Source organism: Wyeomyia smithii, chromosome 3 (genome assembly GCF_029784165.1).
Source record: "Wyeomyia smithii strain HCP4-BCI-WySm-NY-G18 chromosome 3, ASM2978416v1, whole genome shotgun sequence".
Taxonomy (NCBI): domain Eukaryota; kingdom Metazoa; phylum Arthropoda; class Insecta; order Diptera; family Culicidae; genus Wyeomyia; species Wyeomyia smithii.
Window position 1 is genome coordinate 60,201,049 of NC_073696.1, and position 11,262 is coordinate 60,212,310.

Below are 11,262 nucleotides of genomic sequence, written 5' to 3' on the forward strand. Positions count from 1 at the left end.
CTATGGCACCGTTGCCGGAACAACGACTGTCTCCGTACATGAGACCGTTTACCTACGTCGGGGTAGATTATTTTGGACCCCTGTACGTGAAAGTAGGTCGCGCGGAAGTAAAACGCTGGGTTGCACTCTTCACACGTATGACAGTGAGGGCAATACATCTCGAAGTGGTACACAGTTTGTCGAGCGAGTTATGCATAATGGCAGTCAGGCGGGGCGCTCCCGTCGAATTTTTCAACGACAACGGAACCTGTTTCGTTGGAGCAAACAAACAGCTACAGCATGAGATACAGTCCAGAAACGAAGCATTGGCAACGACATTCACAAACACGAATACGCGTTGGAAATTTAACACCCCAGAAGCACCCCACATGGGAGGGGTCTGGGAGCGCTTGGTACGCTCGGTTAAGCAAGCTATTGGCACGATTATCGATGCACCCCGTAAACCGAACGATGAAACGCTTATGACAATTCTTTCAGATGCTGAGTCGATGATAAACTCGAGACCCCTGACTTACGTGCCCTTGGAAACCGCCGATGAGGAATCGCTGACTCCAAACCACTTCTTGCTTGGGAGTTCGTCAGGCGTGAAACAACCACCATCGCAACTAGTATACTATCGCCCTACTCTTAGAAATAGCTGGACTCTTGCTCAACACATCACGGACACGTTTTGGAAAAGGTGGATTAAAGAGTACTTGCCGGTCATAAGGAGACGAGGTAAATGGTTTGAAGAAGTTCGCGAGATCCAAAAGGGCGACTTGGTGTTGATGGTAAGCGGCGCGGTGCGAAATCAGTACGTAAGAGCGAGAGTTGAAAAGGTATTCCTGGGACGAGATGGACGAGTTCGCCAGGCACAGGTGCGCACAGCAACAGGCGTATATAAACGGTCGGTGAATAAGCTGGCATTGCTCGACGTTTTACCGGATTGTGAAGCCGCTGAGGACTCATCAGGAGGTGCAGATCATCACCAGTCTTCACGGGTGGGGGATTGTTACAACGAGCAATCGAAGTCCCCTCGAACGACCGTTACTGATAGCAACTGATAGTAACGTGAGATGGCAGAGCGAAGCGGGAAGATAGAAGGACGTCACCTATTGTTACTCTCACTGAAGTGTCTTTAGATTGAAGAGGAGTCATCAAGTTAGGAAATTGAAAGCGTTCACCCGATTGAAAAAACTTTAGAAGACAAACTTTGATCGTAGTTGATATTATATATTAAATATTAAGATAATTCTCTCGCAATACTCTCATGTGAATTTATATAAAAAAATTAAGCTTTGGAATATTATGCAATATAGTTTATATTAATTTGTCGGTTGTTACACGTGCGGAGAACATTGAAGGTAAGCTCATAGGTCGGAGATCAGCATTATCGATTGTGATCGAACACCAAGATTGTGAGTAACTAAATAGAATAGCATCCGTTTAAGTTTAATATTAAATTAATTGCAGCTTAAAGCAATTTATGAATAAAGATTTGCTAAAGATTTGGTTACCCGAACAGGTAACAGAAGTCAATTTCCATGAAAGTGGAAAAGAAAATGTCGAAAGGATATTCATTTTATATTGAAAAGAAAAACGGAAGAAGAAATTGGTTCACACATAAGACTATGAGAAGAGAAAATGAAAAAGAAATGAGTGAAGTGAAAACAAAATTGAAATTTGAAAATAGGCAACTGGATTAATAAATGGGAACTATTAAAAATGGGAATAAGATGAAAAACAGCGACAGGAAAATGAGAGAGGAGGAATTGCCAAATTGTAAGAGATTTGAAAAAATAATCAAAATGGCAAATTAAAATCTAGATCTAAAGAAATGGGGCGGATTGATAGAAGATTCGATAAGAAAACAGAGATAAGAAAAGAAATCGATAAATAGAAACGTGAGAGGCAAATGAAAAAAAAAAACACTACAAACTGGAAATGGTAGTCAATAAAAGAATCGGTAAGTGATAAAAGAGTGGTATGAAGAACAGAAAAAGGAGAGAAATTTGCAAAATAGAAACAAAAAAGAAGGAAATGGTAAAGATAAATGAGAAAGAAAAACCTAAATAAATCAGAGCTAGCCTTTCTCATTCAATCCTATTATTTGTTTAAATAGAACACTTTAATTTCAGAAAAAATACACCTTGATAATACTTGCTGGATTTATTTATCATTTGGTCATTTTCGGCTGTTTGCCACACACCGGAAGTCGCCAACTTTGAATTCAAAATGGTGTCTGTGATCGATTTTCAGCTTCTATGCATCTATCTGGTTCCGGAGATATTCATATTGGATGGAAAGCGGCCGTTTTTGGCTGTTTCCCAGAGACCGGAACTTGCCATATTACAATTTAAAATGTTGTTTGAGGTCGATTTGAGGCTTCAGTGCATCATCACGATTTCGAAAATACTCATATTGGGTGGTATTTGGTGACTTTCCGCTGTTTTTCAGAAACCGGAAGTCGCCATCTTGGATTTCAACATGGTATTCGGAGAAAAATTCTGGCGTATGGGCGTCATTCTGGTTCTGGAAACACACATATTAGAAACCGGAAGTTTCCTTTTTCAATTTCAAAATGGCATCTGGAGGCGTATATAAAGTGTTGGTGTTGGTTCCTGTGCATCGACCCGACCCTGTGCATCGACCCGACCAAACCTGGTTGAAATATCTGTTTATTTCGTATGGGACACCTCCCCCCCTTCCAGAGTACGAAGGAGCGTCAAACCACCCTTCCAGACGAGGAAGGGGTGTCGAAACATAATGGACCTATTTGTTACTCCTAAAAACATTCGCCGGCCAAATTTGTTTCCATTCAGTTGATTAGCTCTCGATATGTGCACAAAATTGTGTTTCATTTGTATGGAACCCCTCCCTTCCAGAAGAGGGAGGGGTGTCAAACTATTATTATCATATTTTTTACCCCTAAAACCATTCACCTACCAAATTTGATTGTATTTGCTTGATTTGTAAACTCCCAGTTGGTCTCAAGGTACGATGCTGGCCTAACAAGCCAGTCGGCGTAGGTTCGAGTCTCGGCTCAGGAGAGACTGTTAGTGTCAGTAGGATCGTAGCGTTCGCCCCGCAATGTACACTTAACAGTTGGCTGCCATCAAACCCTAAAAACAATCACCTGCCATTATCGAAATGGGCAGAATTTTTTTTTTCATTTGTATAGAACCGCTCCCTTCCAGAAGAGGAAGGGGTATCGAACCATTATGGACATATTTGCTACCCCTAAGAATATCCACATGCCAAAGTCGGTTCCATTTACTTAGTTTGTTTTCAAAATGTGTAAAAATTTGTGTTTCATTTGTATGGGACCCCTCCCATTTAGAAGAGGGAGGGGTCTCGAACTATCTTAGTCACCTTACTCGGCCCTTAATATCCCTATACACAAAATTTCACGCCGATTGTTTCAGTAGTTTCCAAGCCTATATGGATCAGACAAAAATACAGACAGACAGAGCTGCATTTTTATATGTTCAGATTATAATTTTCCTGTAAATAGTTTACAATTGAACATAATAGTTTTAATTAGCTTCTAAGTTGTGGATCGTTATTGTCTGTAGTTATAAGTGCATACCATAGTTGCAGTTGCATGACTTAGTAATAATTAGTGTAGGATTCGTACATTCAGAAAATGAAGCATGGTACTTACGTTTAATCGATTTCGATTAATTATAAGAGCATGAATCGATCGTATAGTTGGTAATTGCATGAGGTAATTTTAGGTTAGCTTATAAGCTGTTGCGGTAGCAGCATTCTGGAATAACGATTTTATTTATTTAACTATAGGTTTAAATTCACCTTCACCTAATCATAGCTATACTTAATATCGAAATACGTATCTTGTTACCGATGTTAAAAATAAAATATAATATCATAAAAAGGATAGTGGAAATTTAAAGAGAAGTGTATTATGTTCAATCTGTAGCTAAGTGATAGTTATTCAATCACATTCCGAATCTCAATTCCAATCTTTGTTGCAATATCAATGCTAATTCCGATCCCATTCACAATGGCAAATTCTAGTACTGTTTGCGCAGTCCCGAACCCAATCTCATTCCAAGCTCCAAATCCTAATCTAAGCCAACCAGAATTCAACTATACTTTCAACTCCAATCCAAAATACTAATCTGTACTAATTCAAATTCCAATCCAATTTCAATTGCACCAACTATCAATAAATAAGTATCCGACTATGTAGTACGACGGTGCAGTAGCAACCAATAATTTCCTTTTTTAAAATTGTGGAGTATTATCCAATTAATGTGCAAAATGATACCTCTCAATGGTAGATTGAACCATTTGATTCAGTTTATAAACAGCATCAACTTAACCTTCGACTCAAATCGACTGTAGGCAATTCGAGGTTTCCAAGCTTACTGGTTTCGAAATGTTTATTACTCGAGTGTGGATTTTACTACTTTGCTACTCGCTAGTGTTTTTCCCAACCAACTCGGCGTCCACTGAACTGCTTAGCGATTTAATGTTGTTTCTTAAAAAGCAAGTGAAGTTAGCTCTTTTCGTGTGCTGGGACGAAGGTTATATTACAATATGTCATATGTTAGATCAAACGGATTTTTGTAATATTGTAAGCTTACAGATAAAAGCTTCAAATTTCTCCGAAAAATGCTTCAAGCGCCCCAAGTTCACTTCGTTCAACTGAAGAGTGTCGCGGTGGAAAATATTGCGATTTTAGACACACCAGAGCCGCATCAACATCTGGCCGTTATCGATATAAGCTGCCCGGGAAGTGGCAAGTTTTTGGCCGAAGCGCAGTATAGAATTTATAACAAAATTAGGTGGGTCCTTTGGAACGAAAATGGCTACGAGAAAAAAACCAACGGAGGGGATGAGCAAGAGGATGTCATATTCCGATCAGTAGCAGGATTGCCGGTGACAGGACTTAGTGAAGTGTATTATTTTTCTGTGGAAAGGGGGGAAACAGTCATAAAAGATGGTAATTTAATAAGTGAAGGGTAATTAATTTTGATAGAAAAATTCGTCTGCAGTCTACAGAAGATCTGTCATGATGGACCTGGATAGCAGCGTGGTTGGAGTTTGGCGAAACGGAACAATCGAAGACAAACGTTGGACGCAGTCAGTTGTAATGAGAAGGCGAAATCTTCAAAAGTTACCCATAAAAACCAGTCTCGTTTACACAATTAACTATACGTTAAGTCATTTTGGAGACTTTGAGTGAGTCATTTTTATTCTAAATGAGTTTTCATGCAAAACTTTCATTGCCTTTTACCAGGAACACCGGAGTCGATTCAATACCTAGAACATCATATTTATTACTTGACACTTTATTCACATACTATCTGAATGCAACAATGGAAAAACGATTTGTAACAACTTGGGGTTACCCGGATCACACTACCGGTATATGGAATGGAATGTCCGGTGAATTGATCTATCACCATTCCGAAGCCGCAGGGACAATGCTGCGCATCACGCAGAATCGCCTGTTGAAAATGGAATATGCGAAAATGCCAATTCCATTGAGAATAAAATTTATCTTCAAGGCACCTAACCTTTCGGAAACGAGTAACATCTTTCAGATGCCATTCGATTTCAGTGTTTGGATGTGTACGCTAGCGCTAGTTGCTATAACAGCGACAGTCTTTGCTGTGGTTCATGGAGTACTAATGCTTAGAAGAAAAAACTCGATTAGAAATCGATACATAGAAATGCTAAATGCAGCGTACGACATAATCCCAGTAGCAACGCAACAGGGTTCTCTACTGAAGCCCAAATCTTTAGCCCAAAAAATAATGATTTTTGTTAGTCTGGCGGGACTGATGTTTATTGAAGTTAGCTTCTCTGCAAAGATAATTTCCCTAATTCAGGCACCATCTAAGAAAATCAATTCAATACGGAACCTTGTGGAATCACGCCTCGAGCTTGGAACAGATGGACAGCCCTACAACTTCTACTTTTCAGTTAATAAATTAAGTAGACATGCAAAAGCCAGTATCGGATCAATGACTTTTTTCGTTACAGAAAGCCTCCGACCCTGTCGGAATCGAACTATACAAACGGATCACAAACCGGAATGCTGATACCCTGAATGCGTACGACACAGAACAGGGCGTTCGAAAATTACAAACAGTTACCAATCCTGTAGCAGAAGCTTGTAACCGTCTGTTAAGCGTTGTTCATTTCCTTATTTGCAGGAATTATTCGCATATCATGGCTTTACCTCAACATTGTACCAACAGATCAGCAGAACATTCAACGATGTGGAAAAGTGCTACCTGAGAGAGCTGACATTTTTCGACAGCATCGGTTATTTTTCCGTACAGCTAAACTTCACGCTACGTGAACATTTCCACATTGGCCTGATGAAAATGCTGGAAGCAGGTGTAGCTACCAGGCTGGTAAGCAGGATGCTAAACGAGAAGCCAGGTTGCACCAAGGGAGTAATGTTTCGGCCACTCGATTTGGTTGATACACGATTTGCGATGGAAATTGCCGCCTTCGGAATTCTGGAGGCCGTCTGTTTGCTGCTTGCTGAAATTGTGCTGAGTAAGTATACGCTTTTAAAACACCTGTGCAGGACTATGTGGAATAGGTTGCCATAAGGGCTATCAACTTGACTGTAGATAACAATAAAACTAGAAGAAACAACCTTGTGAGAACATTTAACTGTAGAAAGATAACAAACATAGAACAAATCAACCACCCAACTAATAAATAAATGAACTTTCAACACCCTTAAAGTAAGAATTACCTAAACAAATTGATGATAAACAGCTCATAGAGAAAAATTAATCACATTTCCTTACTACCACGATTCTTTCATGATTGGGATTGGACATTTTTTTGATCAAAATGCAGTTTGCTTTGCAGTTTTCACGGATTTTCAGTTTGAGCACTTACTCACGCTATCTCCGGAATAAATCTTTTTTTCTGGTATTTCAACTTATAAAACAACGTCAGATTCGATGTTACCTACTCAATGTCCTGAACAAACCTAAAAATATCTGCAGCTTCAAATTTGAACTTTAGCTTTTGAGAAAAACTAAGCGATAAAAGTTTTGTGCGATAGGTAACATCGCAAGAATGTTTTATTCACAATAGTCCAACAATTTCGTTATTCAAGAGAAAGAAAAACCGAAACATAGAATGATAAATATGAATACACGAAAAATTGACAATGGAATCATAAATCAGAACAGTTGTAAGCAAAGCAACGACCGCGAGGTTGACGTATTGTGGCATACGAGAATGATAGCAAGTCATGAGTTTGAAGCAAACTCCTCCTTTCGAATAATTCTTCGAATGATCTATCATTGAGATGAGCAGAGCTGACATTATTTAATTTCTTCTTATTTTTTTTTAACTATCGATTTGTTCCAGAAACCGGAAGTCGCCGTTTTGAAACTCAAAATGGCATCTGGGGTCAATTTTTCTGCTCGCATTCAGCTTCGATGGGTAGAAATCTGTTTTCAAAACATGGCTCGAGCTATTTCAATAATACACGTCATACAATTACAATTCTGATGCAAATTAATAGACGCGTAACTAATTTTCGGGCTGACTAACCGAGTTATTCTGTTTGAAATTGAACAAAAGTTATTACATGTTCGATTTGAAATTCCTCTCTTTTAGAAGTCTGCGAAAAAAAAGTAGTTTTACGTAAAAAATAAATGGAACTTTCGAACAAATTTGTTGTTTCGGAGAGTTGAGTGAAATAAAGAAAAGTGAACTGCGAAAATCTTACGCTGGTCAACACAGATTTTGCCCCAGAGCTCATACTGGAAAATAATGAAAGTTTATATCTCTTTCACCATTCCTAAGATTGTTGGTGCCACTAGCAAGCTTGGAAGTGCGTCAAAAGGCGACAGAGTAACTACACGACGCGTTCACCGCTTCTACGTTTGCATACAGCAACACTTCATTCAAATCTCTGAAGACTTTATGCACATTCGGCTTTGGTGGAAGCATAAAAATGTACGGGAATAGTTCAAAAGTTTTCTTGTTTTTTCCAGTTTGAGCTCTAAGGCAAGCGAGAAAAAAAAATGCGCTAGAACTTAAACTGGAAAAATAGAAAGATCATAGCTTCTTAACCGCTCCTGTGATTTTGGGTGCTCCTAGCCAAGTCGAAAGTACGTAAAGTCTTCAGAAACTGTAATAAAGTAGAAGCAACGAACACGACGAGTAATTCCTCTGCACCCCTCTGACGCACTTTCAAGCTTGCTAGAAGCACCAACATTCACAGGTCCGGTTGAAAAACTATAATCTTCCATTTTTACCAGTTTGAGCTCTAGGGCAAATTTCTATTACTCTTGTCGTGTTATTGAGAAAAAAAAAGAAAAAACACCAGGGAAATAAAAAAAATCAAACAGAGCCGTAGACGCCGGGTGAGAAAAAATGGTAGAACATAAAGAAAAACAGGAATAGTAAATTAGGGAAATGTTTCAGTGAGAATTGGAAAAGTAAAATAGGAATGTGGAATGAGAAAACGAAATGAAAAGGAAATATTCATACAGAAACACATAAGCAAGTGAAACAAAGGTTGGGACGAAAAAGCAAAAGGTAACGTGGAAGAGGAAAAGAGAAAGAAGAAAGTAAAAGAAAACAGGAAACGAAAAAAATTTAAAACAGCATAGTAGGAAACAAAATATAAAAATGATATGGAAAACGCAAATTAATGTGAGAAATGCAAATAAGAATAAGGATACGAAATAGCTAAAATAAATAGAGAAGATACGAGAGTGAAATACTGAACATAACAAGAAACTTGCTCATTTATTTGAATAAAACTTGATAGGTGACCAAATGAGAGACGTGACGTGAGACGAGAGGCATATGATGATAAAACAAAAAGAAACAGGAAAGGATAGCTGGTAAAAGATTCCTGAAAGAAAAATAAAAAAAAGGTGTGAGAAATTAGAAAAGGCGAGATAGTTGAAAAATGGAAACAAGGAATGAGTAAGTGATAAAGTGAAATAAAAATGAAAACTAGAAGAGTAAACGCGAAGCAAAAGTCGAGAAAAAAATTGGAAATAGAGAAGAAAATTTCGAAATGATATAGTTGATATATAGGAAAAGCAAGGATATAGAAAAAAATGAAAAGCAAAATGAAGAAGAAAACATGAAGAGAGAGAGAGAGAGAGATGAATAAAGGTTGAACACAGCTAAAAATAAAAAAAGGGAATCGTTTCCGATAAATAAATGCAAAAATTAAAAAGGGATATATAAATGAAAACAGAGAAATGAAAGAGGGAAAGAGAAGATTGTGGAATGGGCAAAGAATTGAAAATGTGAAAATTGGAAAATAGAAATAAAGAACGAAATATAACACAAAAGAATACAAATATTAATAAGAAACTTGAATATTATTTTGTCAAAAATGTCATAACAGTCCAGATGTGAGTGTGAGACGTAAGAGGCAAAAGCAAATAAAAACAAACAGAAACTGAAAATGGTAGTAAGTAGAAGGTTTCGAAAAGAAAATTTGAAAAGTGATATAAGGAACGAAAAAAGGAGAAGAAGTTGCAAAATGGAAACAAAAAAGAAGTTAATACTAAAACAAAGAATAAATAGGAATCCAGAAACGAGAAGTGAATTGAAAGTGGAAAAGAAAAGGTCAAAAAAATATTTATTGTGGAAAGGAAAACGAAAAAAGAAATTGGTTCACAAATAAGACTATGGGATATATGAAATAAAACAAAAATATAAAAAGAAAATTGAAAAGAAAAAATAAAAAGGAAAATAGAAAGGGAAAAAGGGAAAAAAATGAGTAAAGAGAAAACAAAATTGAATATTAAAAAGAGAAACTGGATGAATAAAAGGGAACAATAAAAAAATGGAATAAGATGGCCAACAGGGACATGAAAATGAGAAAGGAGAAATTGCTAATTGGAAAGAGATATGAAAAAGAAATTAAAAAGGCAAATTAAAATCTAGATCCGAGAAATTGATGAATGATTAGATTGAAAGATTGATAACAGATTAGATAAGTTAATAGAGATAAGAAAAAAAAATCGATAAACAGTGAGAGGCAAATGAAAGAAGAAAAAATACAAATAGAAACTGGAAATAGTAGTCAGTAAAAGATTCGTAAAAAAGTAAACGAGCAATATGAGGAACAGAAAATGTAGAGAAAGTTGCAAAAAAGAAACAAAAAAGAAGGAAATGATGAAGAAATGAGAAAGAAAAAAAGGACAGCAGAATTAGGAACAATAGACCTGAGAATAGAAAACGTAAAAGGAATGGATAAGAATTTTATATTGGAAAATGGAAGAGAAAAACTGTTTCTCATACATTAGAATGTACAGATGAAACAAGGAAAGTGAAAACAAAACTCAAAATTTTCTAACGAGATAAAGATATGCGAAAACAAAGCAACGATTTAAGAAAAACAGGAGAATAAAAATGAGAAAAAGAAAATTGTTACATAGGAAAGATAAATAAAAAAGCAAATTAAGTGTGAAGAAACAAAAAAACGAGAGGATCTTATCCTTATGATTGAAAAAAAAATCGGGAAGTTAGAACTGAGAAGAATAGTAAGGGCAAAATTAACAACCTGAAATGCATATGGTGAAATGAAAATAAAATGAGATATGTGAAAATTGAATCGGAGATGAAAAAGTGAGGACAAGTAACATGAGAAAAGAAAAGTTGGAAGAGAAATCAAGCATGGGGAATGGAAAAGATAAATTTTAAAGAAAACTAGAAGGAAAAATAAAGAGAAAAATGGCAAAAAGAAAAAATATTGAGGATAAATATAGAAAATTTAAAAAAGCACAGAATTTGTGCAAAGAAAAACAATATTGAAAATGAGGTAGAAAAAAAGAGAAAATTAGAAAAATAGAAAAAAGAACAAAAAAGAGAAAAAATATTTAAAAAAAAAAACAGAAAATTGTAAAACGGGAAAAAAATGCAAATAAAAATCAAATATAGGCAGAAGAGCTCTAAGACGGAAATAAACAAGAATCAAGAGAAATAAGGTGAAAGATGCCGGAAGTAAAATAAGAGAACAGAAATAGCAATTAGTAACTAGAAAGAAATAAGGCAGAAAAATGAAACAGGCTATCAGAGAAAGTGAATGAGAAATAGAAATGTGAAAATAAGCTTCAGAAAAGTAAATAAGGAGAAAAGGAAAAATGAGAAGGCAAAATGAAAGAAAAGTTTAAAAGGCAAATTATGAAAATCAATGGAATAAGTGGGAAGAGTAGATGCAAGCCGTAAACATAAAAACTGAGAAGAAAGGAGATTGGTTAAGGATAACAGGGAAAGTAAAAATAAGAAAACATAGATAGG

General features: G+C 36.4%; 2 protein-coding genes across 2 annotated transcripts; both read left to right on the plus strand.

Annotated features, from left to right (window-relative positions):
• Nucleotides 1–197: 197 nt before the first annotated feature.
• Nucleotides 198–1,043, plus strand: LOC129728299 (uncharacterized). The gene has a single exon (XM_055686732.1). It carries the CDS (start codon nucleotides 198–200, stop codon nucleotides 1,041–1,043), a length of 846 nt encoding a protein of 281 aa, XP_055542707.1.
• Nucleotides 1,044–4,381: 3,338 nt separating this feature from the next.
• LOC129728300 (uncharacterized) lies at nucleotides 4,382–6,614 on the plus strand. The gene is made up of 6 exons (XM_055686733.1): nucleotides 4,382–4,529; nucleotides 4,592–4,948; nucleotides 5,001–5,187; nucleotides 5,246–5,933; nucleotides 5,995–6,102; nucleotides 6,168–6,614. The coding sequence occupies exons 1-6, from the start codon at nucleotides 4,382–4,384 to the stop codon at nucleotides 6,573–6,575; spliced, it is 1,896 nt and encodes a 631-aa protein (XP_055542708.1). The 3' UTR covers nucleotides 6,576–6,614.
• Nucleotides 6,615–11,262: the final 4,648 nt, after the last annotated feature.

Bases quoted from the DNA above. Each gene is read 5' to 3' on its own strand.
- LOC129728300 (XM_055686733.1), top strand. From the start codon at position 4,382: ATGTTTATTACTCGAGTGTGGATTTTACTACTTTGCTACTCGCTAGTG. The intron at 4,530-4,591 runs GTTATATTACAA...GTAAGCTTACAG, and splicing joins TTTCGTGTGCTGGGACGAAG to ATAAAAGCTTCAAATTTCTC. The intron at 5,934-5,994 runs GTTAATAAATTA...TTTTCGTTACAG, and splicing joins CCTACAACTTCTACTTTTCA to AAAGCCTCCGACCCTGTCGG.
- LOC129728299 (XM_055686732.1), top strand. From the start codon at position 198: ATGGCAGTCAGGCGGGGCGCTCCCGTCGAATTTTTCAACGACAACGGA.